A 17841-nucleotide genomic window follows, 5' to 3' on the forward strand; every position below is an offset into this window, starting at 1 on the left:
GGGGAGCCGGTGCCTGCTGTAACCCGGCGGGTTAAACGCGGGAGATCGCTGCGCTGGGTGAACCTGCGCGTAACGGGTGTTCAACGGCTTGGCAGGGGTTTTAGTCAGCCTACAGATAGGGGAAAAAAAAAAAAAAAAAGAGGGGGGGAACCACAAGCAAAACCATACCTGCTTTTTAGTTTTGAGGTATTTAATTATGTTTCACATTTCCACTAGTCTTCTGTTAAGTATAAATCTCTGCAAGAAGCATACTGATTATCTTCTGAATGGTCTAGTTCATACAAATAAATGTTTGTGCATTTTCCTCACTAGCTTTCCCTTCACAAAACCAACCAGCCAGCTGTAACTTCGGTCCTTAAATGACAGAAGTTAAGATCCTATCATCTCTTCATATCTTAGACCCTACCAGGACAACTGTTTTTTCAAGAAAGAGGTAAAAAATCTAATTGCAACACTGCAGCCGAAGAGCTTGCTCCATTACTACAGCAATACTCATTTTTGGCATAAACAATCTCAACAGACCATTGGTGGTTAAAAAATGAGGGGAGAAGAGATGAAGGGCATCATCCTACTGCTCCATGGGGCACCATTTCTCCTGGGGTCCCCACCCAGAGCTAGGACTTACACATCACGTACATGATGGGGTAAGTTTGGTTTTCCTGATACTCTAGCGAGATCTTTGTCTGCACATCTGTGATGATTATTAGAGTTTGTGAATGTTTTCCTTAGCTTTTAATTTGTTCCATATGGAATAAATCCCACCATCAATACATTACAACAATGAAAATTTCTTTTAGAAATAGCACTCAAATGTGATTGCTACCTAAAAATTTGGTTCTATTGCTTTCAGCGTCACAAATGCTATTTTATTTAGAACCAATCTCAGCATGTTTTACAGGATCACAGATTACTTTGCAATAATATAAATGAAATCTCATTTTAATGCATTAAGAAAATAGTCATAGTCAAAAAAAAAACAAGTGTAATGGCATTTTCTTTTCTTCATTTTTTCAGGAACTGCTTTGTGTCTCAGTCTATAGGAAACTCTGCCAGGGGAAAAATAAATACTTTGATACCAGGCATTTTTCAAACATACTTCCATTCCTGTCATGAGGGATTCTGTAAAGTGGAGATAGATCAGGTAATTTGTATGACAAGACTGACACAGGGATACTTATATTTCCCTTAAAACTCTTCTCAGTTCCACTGCCACCACGCTTGCGATGCCTGTTCTACACCTACCTTTGCATTCTGCTAGTAGCCCTTCCATGGGCATCACTCAATGTGTATGCCAGCTCCCTGACACTTGAAAAGTACTGTCTGTAAATTCACTACAGAAGTTTAAAATTATAGTATTTTGCACATTATAATTGCAAGCAGCATCCTAAGATTTTTAAAAAACCCCAACATACGAATTTGATGCTTTACCAAAACTTCCAGCAAAGTTTATGCTGACTTCTAGCCCTTGTCTTAAAGAAAGTAATTACAGCTTTCTTACAAATTATGTAGCAAACACAATTTTTCTTATAACACAAAGATAATTCTTCGCTTCAGATGTAAAATATCACTGTAATTATACACACTGGTTTGCAGCCTTGCTAGCTAGTTTCTTTAACATCTGTTTTTCTAGTTGTGTCAGAATACCTGACATGAAAAAGGGGTTTAAGTATCATGTCACATAAACATTATCCTACTATATAATAGTTTTGAATAGGATTATTTCAATTTGGGATTAAAAACCTGAAGAGTGTAAGTGCAAATCATATTAAAGATGGTTCTGAAAGTATTTTCTACTTCTTGCAAACCTATTATTATACATTTTTAATCACTATTCCCTATTTCTAACACTTTATATATTCATATATTACTTTCATAGCAGCTCTTGATAGCCAGTAGTTTTTAGCGATGAAAACAAAGACAGAACAATTAAGTACAATAAAAAATGAAGTCTTTATTCTTTTGGCTCAACTGTAATGTGGTTTACTGTTCTTTATGGTAATAGCATTTTCCTGCATGCAGTTCACCGACACACAAGTCAATATTTTTGTAAAAGGAGGAGTCAACATCAAATTTTTGCTTGTGTAAGAAACACAAAATGTCCTGATGTGTTCAATTATACAAGTTTGCTATTTAATTCCTGTGGAAAAGAAAAACATTGTGGATCCCATATTATATTTAGAACAGTTCTAGTGCAGCATGAATCAACAAGAATAAGAATAGTCTATGTAAACAAACACTGGTAAAGATTTCATGAATAAAAAGACTACCTTGAAACTTCTGATGCAGGCAGTGCTAGAATTTTAAACAAATCTTCCCCACCACATTTCAATTACAAGATATATCTATTTGGAAGCAAGTGCATTTTGGACTCAGTTTGAAACTTATTTCACATTAAAATGTGTGCAAAAATACAGTACTAATAAAAAAGCAGAAACCTAAAGCTACCCCATTCTTTCCTTTGTTTCTTATTTTGTGAAGTTCTTGAATTAAAAAGTGCTATGGATATAAAGTAACAAAAGTGACAGTGACATCAACCTGAAGATAATTCTCATTTCTTATTTTATGTACAAAACGCTGAAAAATAAAATAAAATGGTATTTTTTACAATATTTATATTTTCTTAGAAAATTCTATCCATGTATTTTTCAACAGATTAAGCAGTTTGCAACATATCCTGTACAGTCTGACTATACACCGTACAGTAGTCACTTGAAATTTTAGAATGCAAAGCAAGAAGCTCTTAAATAGCTGCAAACTATTGCTTGATGCCATGAAAGAATGATGACCGATTGAATAATTTGTTTCACTTAACCACTGAGATATGGCTTCCCATATTAGACTTTGAACAGTGGAAGGAGTAAAATTACAGCAGCAAGGGCAAGATAAACATGCATCAGTGATAGCTTCCAAACTATCTATAATGGTACAGAATACTTCATATTAGCTGTTGAAAGCTTGCAAACTACACTTATTGTGGTACATATTTGATGCAATAAATATTGTGCACAGGTCATTATTTGTTTGCTCAAACATGCACCACGGGATAAAATAACTATTTACATAGACGGTACTTTTTTAATTAACACATACAATGTCAACCTTGCTGAGAGCAGAAGATGGCTAAATGATACTGCAGGGTGAAGCAGAACAACTTCATAATCCTTAAATTTTGTGGGTTTTTTGGTAAATTCAATTTCCCAAGTTCAGGTAAGCTGTTTTCTACAGAAGAATACTTAAAAATGGACTCTATGTCCCTTGGTAAATTTCTATGCAGAGTTTATTCAACTACAGTAAAATGACTTATGAAAAAATAAAACATCTGTTCTATTATTGTAGACTCTATGGGACTTTACAGGCACATTAAGATTTGTCGGGATGAGATACTAGATGGATACTGTTATTAAGCACCTCAAAATATAGAGCCACCCTGAAACATGGAAGTAGTCAGACTCTGCTGCTTTGTGCGACGTCATGTTTTTCCATGCATGAACTACAAGTGCAGCATGCCTTCATGCAAATCACTTCTGTCTGTACATTATAGAGAATCCGAGAGTAGAACACCTGGTTCTCATACCCCCTTCCCCAACATAAAACCCATTTACAAAAATAGTCACATATAATAGTAAACAACCTGTGAATTAAAAAATGATAAGTTCACCAACACTGATTTTTGTAAAAATATGGCAAATGTGGCTGTTGAAATGCAAACAGTGGATACAATTTTTGTACTGCGTGTTTCATGTTAAACACAGAGATTCATAGGTTCGCACCTTTTTTTTAAACTGGTCCCTACAGTCTGATTGGCCATTTTATCTTCTCTTCAGCAGTGTCAGCTGGTAATAAAAACAACAACCTCCTGTCAAGATGTTACCCTGTTTTACAGAGTTGCAGTTTGATGACGAGGGGTCACTGTCTTGTTATAGGCACTGACCTTTTTTATATATATATATAATTATATATATATTTATATATGTAAAAACTGTCAGTTTGGCATGTACCTCCTACAGGAGTCCTGTTGACACAAATACATACTTTCTCAGGCTGTAAACAGTTTATCACAAACAGAATTCTGTGTTACTTTTTACTTTCCCTGCTGTCTTTACCTTTATCTTCTTTTTCTGATTTGTCTTTTTCATATTTATCCTTGTCTGGCTTTGTCACACTATCATAGGATGGTGGGGAGGTTGTAGATGGGGTCATATCTGTTTTTTCTGGAGTAGAGTTCTCATTTAGTTTATCCATAATCATATCTTCTTTCATTGGCAGATCATCCTCATCTTTACCTTTATCCTGATTAAATATACATGAAACTTTCTTTACTTTTTGCCTTAAAAGATGACGTCTGAAAGCACGCTGAATAATGACAGCAGATACTTCCTCCTGTTTTCTTTTTAATGTGGTTGTAATTGGTTCGTAGGAGACTTTAGAAGGATTGGCTGCCATGAACCGATCTTCCATCTGTATCCTGAGGGCATCCATCTCCCCACTTTCCCCCAAAACACGCTTTGTGAAAGCAAACAAGATGTCAAGGCAGTGAATTCTGTCACCGCTTACCATGGGCAGATCCATTGCAATAAGCTGGACTTTGTTTGGTTTTGCTATAAGAAGAGGAGGATCCAACGAGGCTGCAAAATCGGAGAGTTTACTGAACTCTATGAATTGTGTTGCATCGGGATCAAACTTTTCCCAGACTTCATAGAACATCTCAAAGTCATCCTCACTCAAGGGTTCCGCACTCTCTTCAGTAGCAACACTGAAGTTCTCCAAAATCACAGCAATGTACATGTTCACCACTACCAGAAACGATATGATGATGTAGCTGACAAAGAAGAAAATCCCAACAGAAGGGTTGCCGCAGTCGCCTTTCACAGAACTCCCCGGATGATCTTTATGGGGGTCACAGTCTGGCTCCCCGCTGTTAAGAATTGGGGCTAACAAGCCATCCCAGCCCGCAGATGTGGTAATCTGGAACAGGCAGATCATGCTGTTGCCAAATGTTTCAAAGTTGAACATGTCATCAATCCCAACTTCCCTCTTAACATAGGCAAAGTTGGACATGCCAAATATCGCATAGATAAACATGACCAGGAACAGCAGCAGGCCAATGTTGAACAAAGCAGGGAGAGACATCATCAAAGCAAAAAGCAGAGTGCGGATTCCCTTAGCGCCTTTAATGAGACGCAAGATTCGACCGATTCTGGCAAGTCGGATGACTCTGAATAGTGTGGGGGATACAAAATATTTCTCAATCATCTCAGCTAAGAACATACCTGTTGAAAAACAAGTTAAATTAGTAAAGAATATCATTACATTTTAAAACCACTGCTAAAGATTTATCCTACAGACACTGCAGAACTTTAGGAAGAATAGGACAGATTGAATTGAATAGATTTTAGAAATTAGCCATTCAGTTATTTTTACAAAACCTCTACAGTTTGCTATGCTTTGGAAACCCATAAATCCCAATAGAAATTCTAAAGTAATTTACAGGATAAAGAAAAAAAGTGTCAGTGACATTTCTAAGTATTAATTGTATGACTATGTACGCAAACAGACACACAAATACTCAACATCAATCCTTTCAGGACAAACTGATAACTAGTGTATGTAGACTAGCAAATGCTGACACCAGAAACATAGCTTTCTGTTTAGCTGAAATAATCTCAGTTAATCTGAAGAAATATCATATTTATATTAGTATTAAAATGTCATATAATCAAGTTATGGCATTCAAAGAAAGTATGTATGTTTGAAGAGAACTGCAGCTTCTTAATCACACTTGAAATGATGTGGCCACAAGTTTAGCATTAAGGACACACCAATTCCAAACATAAACAAACTGATATTAAAAAAGTCTTTTTAGAACTCACTGAAGAGTAGAAGAATTGACCATTATATGATGTGCCTCAAAGTAGAAAAATAACTACAGCCTGTTTCCATACAGAAATGGCAAAACCAATTTGCATATAAAGGAGTTCCAAAAAGTTAAAATGACAGAATTTTTACTCAAATTCTGTCAGGTTTTCTGCTCTAGAGAAAGCAAAGATTAGTGGAGCCATATATTTAGTACTACATCTGCTTCAGCTCTGCTTCTCCAGTTGCTCACTCTAGCTCAGGCATAAAACCTCTCAGGATCAAACAAAATTCTGAAGTAAACTGAGGGTTTTACCCCTCTGTGTGAGGTGCTCGCATGCTAGCCTAACAACAGTCCCACACAGATTTTGCTCTTGGATTTTCTGTTGCTGGACTCTTCCTGAAACTGCCACTGTTAGTTTATATCAAAATTGCCTTTCATGTATGGGTTTGTTTCAATGCTGAGGAATTTCTACTAAATTCAGAATAAAGATATAATTTCAACTAACAGAAAAGTGAGAGTGTATGAAACCCATTGCTAAAAATTTCTTACCACACTGTTCAGCTATTTTATGGATAATTTGAAATCAGAAGAAAGAAAAATTGTGGTCAGACTTTCTAGTGACAATTTTGAACCAAATATAAATAGACTTTACATGCCAAAAATGTTTCTGTTTCCACAGAATTAGCCATTTCATAAAAATTAATTGTTCTTACCGACTATGGAGAGAATGACAACCACAAAATCAAAAATATTCCAGCCTATAGTAAAGTAGTAATGGCGAAGTGAAATCAATTTCAGGACACATTCTCCAGTGAAAAGTACAATAAACACCAGGTTAATCCAATATAAAATGTTTTCCATGTCTTCACTCTGATCATCTGTTTCTACCATCATTGTGACCATGTTAAGGCAGATAAGTATCATGATACTGATATCAAATGCTTGTTTTGTTACAAAATCAAAGACCATGCCTTGGAATTTGTTCTGGGGGGAAACAAAATAAGATTCATTACCATATGCATTGGGTATTTTTTTTTTTTTTAAATTGCTACAAATTATTCATGTCTCACATGAAGTGCTCCATTTGTACATGTAAACACAAATTAAATAGAAATGCAACTACTGTGTTCATAAGCAGTAAAGGGATGATTTCAAAATATGCATGGTGCATTTTTAAAGTTGTAAAGGAGACTTTGCCACTCTGAACCAGTTCACTGCACCCTTTTGTGACAGACTACTAAATGAATGCTTAGCTTGGCAAAATTTAAAAAAAAAATAATAAGTGGAGGAGGGATGTGAGCAGGCTGAGAGTTAATAGCATTTAATTTGCCAGAAAACTAAAGTTTTCAAGCCCCGAGTTCATTGCTTTTCATGCCCCCAAAATAACTTTTAAAATACTATCTGCCTTTTTTCAGCTATAGAGAATTTACTGATGGCTGGCTGGACTGGCCACTGAGCAGGTTCCACAATTCAAAGTCCAACTGCAGAGCTGAAACCACTCTCTGTAGTGCTAGGGCAGCCCAGCTCAGGAGAGCAAAGCATTGTATGGATTGTGCAAGAGGAATGTGAGGGGCAAAAGGATTTTTTTTCAGGCAATGAACAGTAACTTGCCCCCATACAGCAGTTTCAGAGTCTTTTTGATGACTGAAAAAGTCTGTGCCCTAAGGCTTTTACATATTTTGAGAAATATACTGCCACATTTAATTGTTCTAGTCAAATCAGTGCTTTGAAAAAATGCCACATAAAATGTCACTGCCATCAGCAGAGTGAAAATGCGGGGGAAAAAACAAAAAGGAAGAGTCCTCCATATTCAGACTAAGAAAGAGAAAAAAAAGGCATTTTCGATGAATAAGGCTTTTCCTATATCACTTGATTTTTTAGCTTGCAACTTAGTTCATCCTAAGGCATAACTGAAGCAATCCCATTTTAAAATAAATGTAAAAATAACAGAAAATATTTTTATTCTTACTGCTGGTCGAGGTATAGGTTTTTGTGGTTTCTTTGAACCCAGCTTTTTCATTGCATTGTAGTATTTCTTCTGTTCTTCTGTCATAAAAATGTCTTGACCTCCAAAGTAAACCACAGAGACAAAAACTGGTTACAATCACAGATCTCTATTGATTTCTTATAAACTAAGATACTGAATAGTAATAATCACTGTTGTTCACACTCTCATCTGTGGGAAATGTTAGGGCAGACATAAAAATCACCTTTTATCATGACTATTAGCATCTTGGTAACAGAAGAACTGCTTTACATATTCCACTCTTAATGTTTAGGATTTTTTTTAAGAGGCTCTTGAGCTTGCATTGTTTGTGGTAGACTCTGCTTTTCACTGGGGAGCAGGAAGGTACAGAGGAGGGAGAGGTGCCTTTTCTTTGTTCTACTAAATTCCATCAGGTGTTACAGAGACACAAACTAATAAAATATTCCAATCCCCCTCTCTTGTTTTTCCTACAGAGTAAATTTTGGCAAAATTACAGAACTGACATCTATGATACCAAAGGAGAATTGGAAGGCATCCAGACAGTCGTATTTCACAATCTCCTCCCTCCACAGGGGCAGTACTTGAAGCAGGAGATTCTAGAACTACTATGTGGGACAAGTAGGAAAAAAGGCCAATTTCTCTCCATCTCAACCCACTTCAGCACATGGATCCAACAGCACTTCCACCACTCCAATAACACTTTGTGTAGCTAGATACTTAGCTGCAGCTGAAACCTTGGTACCTTTCGAGGCAGTGTTGTCAAAATACGAAGACTAAAGAGAGTACAAATAAAGACAATACAGTGTTTATTGTTAGAGTTCAGAAATCTACACTGCTGAGCTCTAGGATATGAAGGTAGTGTAGCTAAGAGGTTTTAGAGCTACACTTAGCTATTTCAATGATTAGCCTTTTTGTAAGTCTATTATAGACTCCAGCCCCAAGTCCACATCTTCACAAAGATGACATTGGGTATTTCACTAACCATGGACAGGCATATGTTGTCATTTGTCCATCAAGCCTTCACCAAGCAAAATCATAAGCTTTAATAATATAATGAATTTAATATGCAAAGTGCACATTAATTTATAATAAAATTTAAAAATAATGTTTAATGAATAAAGTTATTGTGTGTTGACCAAAAATAAGCTTTTTTAGCTTTCTTTTCAGAATAATGATGAAGTACTTATCTTCTTTTTCTGCTGGTTGAAGTTGTCTATGATGACACCAATGAAAAGGTTCAAGGTAAAGAATGATCCAAAGATGATAAAGATGACAAAGTAAAGATACATGTACAGGTTATCTTCATACTTAGGCTGATCCAAAACCTGCAAAAAAGGCATAGAAACTAAGCCTCAGCTGAACTATGAGCACAGAATCGAGTGTCTGCTGGATAGAATTTAGGGCTCTGTCACTCTGATCTTTGCTTCTTATGGTCAAGTTCCCACATATCCATCCTACTGACCTTCAATCTGTGAAGTTACATTCCTGACAAAGAACTTGACAAAGAACTTGCTGTCAAACTTGATATTTGATTTTAAAAAATATAACTGGCCTATATGAGTATAGAATAAATAATGAAGACACAGTCTATTTAAACTAGTATAGTAGCACCTGTCTGAGTCTATACAGACAAGCAGAAACACCAGCTCATAAAGCTGCAGACTCTGCTGTATATCTTGAGGGAGGCCCCTGATGTGGGCTTGCAGAGCTTTTACTGCTATAGGCACTTAGAAAACTTCCCTTGATTGTAGAAGAGAGGCATCCAAGCCATTTTTAGAGTATGCATATTTTCTTGGTACAGTTATGCACATTACTATCCTACAACAGTCCTCCCACTGTGAGAGTAGTTTACCAAAAAACCTGCAGCTTTACTGGTATAGTTCATTCAGTTGCCTACTTAGAACTAGATGACCAAGGGAGCAAGGGGAAGGAAAAAGGGTAAGAAAATGCACAGGCCAAGAATAGGAAAAAGTAGTCAGACATCTTGCAGAGCACAGTGAAAGTCTCAACTTTAAAAAAAAGATCAGCGTTACAAAAAATAATCTCATAGCTGTGTATCAGTGCCTGTTTCCAAATGTAAATAATGCCACAATGCACATAATTAAAAGGAGAAAAAGGCATTTTTTTGCAATAGTTAAGTCTGCTGTGGAACTGAGGAATTTTGATCCAACTGCACCATAGTGAATATGGAACCATTTAGAACTGCTCCTTTGCTTTCTTCCTCTCTTGTATTTTTCCTATGATTTCCATTTTCTTTAACTACAAAACTATAATAACTCCTTGTTCTCTCATTTTTACTGTTATTTCTCAAAGATGTTAAAATTACATTCTTAAATCTTGGAGCTCATACAGTCAAAACAAATGGAGTCAAGGGACTATACTTACATTACGAGAATCCACAGCTGCGTACATGATATCCATCCATCCTTTAAATGTAGCCTATAAACAGAACAATGGTGTTTACCTCATGCTCTTCCTGGAAAATGGCTTGTCAGAAACATTGTTTAAGAGCTGAAAACTAAGTGCTTTAGCACTTATCATAAACACCAGCACAGAGCAATGTTAATAGGTGACTCTTGCCTTCTATTATATATTTTATTCATATACAAGAATTGCAAGCAAATTCTGACTCCAGAGGACACAGCATCTATTAAGAACTTTTATCAATTATAAGTAATACTGATATAAAAGTTATTTTCTGTGTATGAGCAAAGTAGTTGTAGTTGATATAAATTCAATGCAGCTAAAATGATTTAAGTATGAAATACGTTTTTTTTTTCTTGGTCAGCATAGCCTCTACACTTTGTATTATTTCTGTAATTCCAAACCAAGAAGTGAGAGACAAGATATATAAATGAGTAATGAAAAATTACTTTTTACTGTTACAAGTAAACAAGAGAGGTATCGAAAGATAAATAGAAATTAAAGAGTGGTGACTTACGACTTGAAGCAGAGAAAGATAACCAAGGCCTACATTATCAAAGTTAACCTTCACATTCTTCCATCGGGCAGTTTCATTGTTTTTTATGAGCTCCTCACATTGACTATAGTTGTTGATTTGGCTGATATCAAATCTCTCATCAGTTGTAGTGTTAACACAGTAGTAGAATTTTCCAGCAAACAGATTTACTCCCATGATACTGAAGATCAGCCAGAATATAAGGCAAACAAGTAGCACATTCATAATGGATGGAATCGCTCCTAAGAGGGCATTCACAACCACCTACAGTACAAATGAAATGAAAGAGAGACAGCATAAGAACACAGACATCAGTATCTTAAAAATGTTTCATCAGCCCTTCTTAAATGTAACACTCTATTGTAATATCTGTGTTACATTTTTTTAATTGTTGAGAGTAACAAGAAAAGCAGTATAGAGGAAAGATAAAATGTCAATATAATTTGAAAAACATACAAAGAGTAGCAAATCATAGCTTTAAAGAATGGGAAAAAGAAGCACAAACAGGTAAATGAGCTAAAAAAATCAAACAGAAAAAAAATCAGTATTCATTAAAACTTTTTAGAATATTTACTTAATGTATGTTTGAAAAAACATATCCATAGTATTTCTAATGACTGATTGCAGCAGACACAACAAACTTTTATCTATTACTTGTTTACTGGATAAACAGTCCAAGACTTCTTTTAAATAAAACTCAGGGATGTATGTATGTTCATTTGGATGGCTATATATAAAACAAAAAAGCAGACATATTCAAACCAGGAAACCAGCTGAGTGTCTGAACACAGGAAAACTGTTAGTGTTCAGGCAAGTGGCAGATAAGACTTGAAGAAGAAAGAGACTTAATTCCCAAATTAATTTTGGGAAAAGCAGGCTTCAAGAAAGAAAAATATGAAAATGAGTTCATGTATGTTGATGAATAATGATTTAAACCATGCCAGAATAAAAATAAAATAGTAAAGAAAATAAAATTAGGGAGAAAGTAGGTCCATTATGAATGACTTATTTAATGATGAAATTGATGAACTGTGAAATTAGTGAATCTCTACTGTAAATCTGTTTGTAAGTCAGTCTAACAATATAAAATTCAATAACTATGGAGCACTGCTACCAATTTTGCCAAAATAACTGAATCAGATCCATAGAACCTAATGAAGATTTTGTTTTTAAAATGCAGGGCATTAGGTATTACATAGATGAGATTATTTATAATTCATTTAGTTTATGTGATGTAGGTACTATGCTATTTGTTTCTAATTGAAATACAAATATGCAGCTTAAGCCTGTAAAATAGTTTGTCATTATGCTTATATTTACAATTAATAGGTTCTATAGAATCAATTACTTGTAAAATTAGTCATCTAGCTAGGTAGAGCACCTTCCATTCCTTTGCATTTTACAGAATATAAAATAAAACCTTTGAATGTTGGTAGTAGGTGATGAACCACCACCATGTATACCATATAGTAGACTTGGACTGAAGGAAAGGAGAAATACTTGTTTTACTTTCAGGACTCCATTCCTGCCAAAACAATCCCTCTTCAGGGTGATACATACTTTGGACAATATATTCAAGATCCTATAGGACTTCAGTGAAATTGTTATGTTAAATTTAGGAGAAAATGAAGTTTATTTCAATGTAAATTATTCTATGACTATAAAAGTATAGAATGGTGGGTGAAGTCCAAAGCTTCCATTCTTTTTTTTTTCCCCCCCCCCCCACATACTTTAAATCACATGATGTAATAAGTGTTTTTTCCCAATGGGGAAATGAAAAAAAAAAAATCAAAATAGTTTCTTACTCATACTAAATATCTCCTTAGCAATGCCTATTATAAATTAATAAGTAAAAATAATATAGCATTTTATCACTCATCAGCTGGGCAGAGGGGATTCCCTGGCTGAAGGATAAATCTCTGCTGACGATTTCAACATTGCTGTCTTATACTGACAAACCTTACTCTCAACTTTGTCAATAACATGACTGTGGAAAGCCATGAGGAGTAGTATGACCTAAAAAAATGAATAGTTTAATAATAATGCTGAGTAAGTTTAAATTGGAATCACTGATTTTAGTGGGAAGTTTGTCTGGAATAATAAATTATAACATAATTTTTTCCCAATTGGGGAATATTTTCCAAATACATATTAGTTATTATTTTTTACTACTTTTATTTAAAGTTATCTCAATTCTTCTACATAAAAATATAAGTAGATTTCTTAAAAGTAATAATATCATCCTTCAGGAAGAATAATTGAGATATAAAGGGATAGTTAATGAAGTAAAAATATTTGTCCCCGAGCTTTCAGTCTCATTACACACAAGAATTGTTCCTCTTTCTGCTACTGCTGCAGATCCAGTCATGTTCTCTTCTTTAATTGCTAGAGTTCTACAGCTGACCTACTTTCTCTGTTTTCAGTCTGAGTCCTGAAGCTATAGCAGGACCAGCTTGTAATATGAATCATTTGAAGACACTCAAAACATACTATTGAGCATCACTGAAAACACTGACCCAGACATCTAGCTTCCATTGGTAGTAGGGGTGTGAGAAGGGACAGAACAGCCTGACAGACAGTGAAAGTAGGCAAAGCATTAGAAAGACATTAAAAGCATTCTTTACTGGTTAAAAAAAAAAAAAAAAAAAAAGTGATATGTGCCTAGCATCATATAGCAGTGAGGGATTCTGCTTGGGACAGAGCACAGACAGGTTAATTATACTCTCACAGGCTACATCCATGAAGTCCCGAGTGCAAATTAAAGTGTATTACCCCTAGCAGTAGCAGTGGTGGGAAGATGCAGGGGAAACATCATGTGTTCCATCAGGGCAATATTTTCTATTAATTTTTAGTTTGGGCAGGCATAAATCCTGATCCTGGAGAATAGTATTGTGGATTAAAAATTTTAGATGTGTAGAATGGAATATCTTGGTTGCATATAGGAAGTATAATGCTCACTGGAAGTAATTTTAAGTGCCTAGGCAAATATGTGCACCATACTATATTGTCATATTTTCAATTCGCAGCTGTTAAATACCAATTAAATTAGTATGTTACGAACAGACATCTTGAATTTCCACGTGTCAGACCAAAAAGTCTTCTCATACTATCTTCTTATACTAATTTGTTCACCAACTTCAACAGCTATATCTTAGAAAGACATTAAGCCTGAAATTAATTACTGTAAATAAGGTAAAATTCATTATATCCAAAGGAAAATTTCAATGGTTAATTGCCTAATTAATAAAAATATAGGTCGCAATTCTAGTCTGAAGTTATCTAACTTCACCCACTACTTTTTATTATATCGTTTGCTAACATCATAAATCTCCTCATCTGGCTATTTTATGAAGAGGTACAGTTAGCATATCAGGATCAAATCAGTAGGTAAAGTTTACATCAACGAGGAGGTTATGGGACTGACAATTGCCCATTAATCTTCATGACAAAGTGATTGTTTTTTTCCTTGCCACATTAAATTGCCACTTAAGCAATTGAGTGTGCATATAAAATTTGTAATATTTTGTATTGTTATTGTGCTAATCATTCTCATATAAAAAAACAACAGCTAATGTGTTTTTTAGCTAAATACTACTGAGGTTTTCGATCTCATATAAACATCCCAAATTTTCAAATTTGCTTCAGCAAAGTTCCAGAAATTTGTTGCAGGCAAGGAAGTGGTATTTTCTATTTGAATTTATAACCTTTCATCAAAGCCTGTTTCCTTTTTGGTTAAAGTTTTTTTAATTTACACACACATAGAGCATTGCATTTTCTTCAGAAGCTCACTAATTTATAGCTGATTTATAAATTTGCTAATCAGCTTATAACCTGGGGTGTCAAAGACCAGTGAAGAAGGGAGGTCACACAGGGATCCTTTTTAATTACAGCAGTAGGGTTTCAGCTCAAATGCAGCTGCTGATTAGATCTATGGCAGTATGTCCAAGGCAGAAGATGGACCCTTGAAGGTGTAACTCAGACATCTTCTTGTGACTTAAGCTAGAAATATATACTGTCTCCAGTTGTTGACTACTGCCCCTAAGAGAAACATTTCTAGAGCTTTCATGTCATAGCAGAATACATAAGGTCTCTGTCTGTTTCAGTGTACTAAAGAAGTGACCTAAACTAATCAGTTGGACTTTGCACTGGAATAGACTGAGAGTGCCCAGTCGGGCAGCTGAGGGTCTCAGCTGTGGTAACTGATATGGTGGTAACAAACAGCTGGGGATAGTAACTACTCAAATATACCCGACACTAACATGTTTTTAGGCTGCTTAGTGCTCTGTAGATTATAATCAATATTTTAAAATCAATATGCAAAAAAAAGTAAGCAACCAGTTTAGGCCAGAAATTGGATATGCTAGAACAGTTGTCTTAAATAGAACAAAATAGTTCTAATATGAAAGAGAAAGGGTATTTTAACACTGCCAATTTACTCATTAACAGAGGAATTCATTACAAAACTTTTAAATTGTTACAGAAATTCTCAATTAATATTTACAGAATGGTAGGTTAAAGATATTTGACAGACTGTGCATGATATTCTAACCTTGTGTGAAATATACATATGCATACGTGCACACACTTTTATGAGGAAGTATTGTTTTTTTTAAAACTGTTCTGACTATAGCAGGATTTCTTTGTATGGGGTAAATTCAGTTTTGTAGTAACACTGCATAGATCCTTGGGCCCTCCAGGAAAATATGAAATAGGGTGAAAGGCCAAGGAACCTAAAGAAGTATAACAGTATGTGCAATAACACATGAATTCATATAAGCAGATGAAGCCTTTTGCTTATATGTTAGTGATAAATGTAAAATATATAGGATGATAGTGTAGCAATTCTGCATGGATTTGTCATTGATTATTCCGCATGCATTGTTTCTGTGTATGCATGCATTATTTCAGATTCTTTCATTTTGTCTTACCCTCATCCCTTCAAATCGCGACAAGGCTCTTAGAGGTCTCAAAGCTCTTAGTGTCCTAAGGGATTTAATCGCACCAAGTTCTGAGTAGCCCAAGGCATTAGCTGTTAAGCTAACCAAAGAGACCTACACAAAAACAGAAAGGCAATATTGCTCATTCATCTTGTATATCCTTTTGATACATATGGAGGGAATGATGTGTGCCCTGAACTTCTCAAGAAGATTCAAGGCTGGACCTCTTTCTCCAGGAATCCCTATATAATACAGAAAGGTCTTTCAAGTCAGACAAAGTAGAATAAAAGTATATTCTGGTACCTGTTGATGAAATAATGTTGGTAGAATGGTATAAAAATCCTTTCTAAATTCACATAGACTAGTCAACATTTGGTGGTATTTAAAGAAAAATGAAGTCACATGCAAAAGGAAAACTCCCAAAAGTTGGGTGAATTGGAATGCTCAATTTAGTCAGGACTTTCCATGGTATCTTCAGAACTTGAGGAGAATGTAAAAGCTCTCAAAAACCACATCCAGACCCGGTCTTTGGTCAAATGTATCTATCTAATGTCCAGAAAATCTTATTCAACAGCCATAGCTACCGGTGCTGTTCAGATTTAACCAGACTAATCAGGACTGTTAGACAATGGTAGAAGCTTCATTGTTAGGCATATCCACACTTCATTACATTCCATGTGACTCCTTTAACCACTTCATCAATTCTGGCTTGCATAACGCTGGTCTGGTCTGCAGGCAGATGAGTAAATAAACTAGAATAGCTGTAAAATAAATAATACAATTATCTTTTATCAATAATCCTTACAAATGTTTCTACAGTAAACCATTGGGAAAGAGTGGCCCTATTAAATCACAGAATCAACTTGGTTGGAAAGGACCTTGAAGATCATCTAGTCCAACCATTACCCTACCACTGACAGCTCCCAACTACACCAGATCCCTCAGTGCTATGTTGACCCGACTCTTAAAACACCCCCAGGGATGGGGACTCCACCACTGCCCTGGGCAGACCATTCCAACGCCTAACAACCCTAAAGAAAAACAAACAAACAAACCATCTTCTACTTCCCTCCATTGAATGCTCTTCCCTTCTGTCCTTCCTGTCCTCTCTTAATTCATTTCCAAATTAATCTTTTCACTTCATTATCTCAGTCCTCTGACTAAAGATTTTAAAAAATGCTTCAAAGATTATTTTTTTCCATTTAAAAAATTACACCAGGTTAGGGTTGCCATGAAAAACTAATAATATAATTTGTAAAGGTCACAGAAGTAACTAAACCACTGATTATTGAATGAGAATTAAATATTTGTTGATAAATATAGTTAACATATAATGACAGTGTATTGTCTGCAGTGTCTCTGTAAAGCTCTACTGGTCATGGTATTTTACACATCTGATGACTGAGCCACTCAAATCAGTTTTACAAAGGTATAGACTCAACCACAGAACACTAAGTGTGCATATAGTCATGTTTTATCATAGGATCTGCAATGCTGGTATGGATTTTATAGTTACAATGTTTTCCAAGCTCTGTATAGTAAAAACTTCATAGTCTATCATATCATTGTAGTTTTAGGGAGATACATAGCAATTTCTATAGAATTCTGCTGCTTTTTGGAATGAGTGAACAAGTGATTCAAGACACATTCTTACCTTGCGTTCCATGGGAATTACATATGTGGAACTGAGAGATGCCCTATTAGCACAGATAGATGTAGTCAGGCTATTGGGGATGGAAGGGAAATGAATGTCTGCTATATATGGTTAAAGATGTGTAGACTTCCATTTATGCTGTTCAGTACTGTGCATGCATTGTTGAGCACATAGACTTGAAATTACAATGCACTTCTCACTAGGGCTCCTTCAGATAATGTATATCTGCTACTTGGTGGTGCAGCCTTTTGAAAATCATTTGAGAATCCATTTGAAGGGGGCTCATCTACAGTTCTCCAAGTGTCTCTTCAAGGTCATCCATGTGACACAGTGAAAAGGGCAAGAGGGCTGAAAAGTACAATGGAACTGAGAGTTCCTAGCAGCATTTTCCTTTCATATTACACAAAGTGGCAGGACACTTACAGTAATTGATTAGAATGTTAGAAA

At 35.4% G+C, this 17841-nt stretch overlaps 1 protein-coding gene across 5 annotated transcripts in view; it reads right to left on the reverse strand.

Annotated features, from left to right (window-relative positions):
• Nucleotides 1–1931: 1931 nt before the first annotated feature.
• Nucleotides 1932–17841, reverse strand: part of SCN2A (sodium voltage-gated channel alpha subunit 2) — a 77153-nt gene continuing 61243 nt past the window's right edge. For 4 of the 5 annotated variants that reach the window (XM_026852634.1, XM_026852631.1, XM_026852635.1 and 1 more), the window contains exons 21-27: nucleotides 15732–15854; nucleotides 10786–11067; nucleotides 10230–10283; nucleotides 9032–9169; nucleotides 7827–7931; nucleotides 6571–6841; nucleotides 1932–5270 (exon numbers count right to left, since the gene is read on the reverse strand). In XM_026852634.1, coding sequence (XP_026708435.1) covers nucleotides 4075–5270; nucleotides 6571–6841; nucleotides 7827–7931; nucleotides 9032–9169; nucleotides 10230–10283; nucleotides 10786–11067; nucleotides 15732–15854 — 2169 coding nt within the window. In that variant the 3' untranslated portion in view covers nucleotides 1932–4074. The remainder of the gene's footprint in view (nucleotides 5271–6570; nucleotides 6842–7826; nucleotides 7932–9031; nucleotides 9170–10229; nucleotides 10284–10785; nucleotides 11068–15731; nucleotides 15855–17841) is intronic. The other variant, XM_026852632.1, reaches the window with a different exon arrangement.

This window comes from Athene cunicularia (genome assembly GCF_003259725.1).
Source record: "Athene cunicularia isolate RWA chromosome 7 unlocalized genomic scaffold, athCun1 chr7_part1, whole genome shotgun sequence".
Taxonomy (NCBI): Eukaryota; Metazoa; Chordata; class Aves; order Strigiformes; family Strigidae; genus Athene; species Athene cunicularia.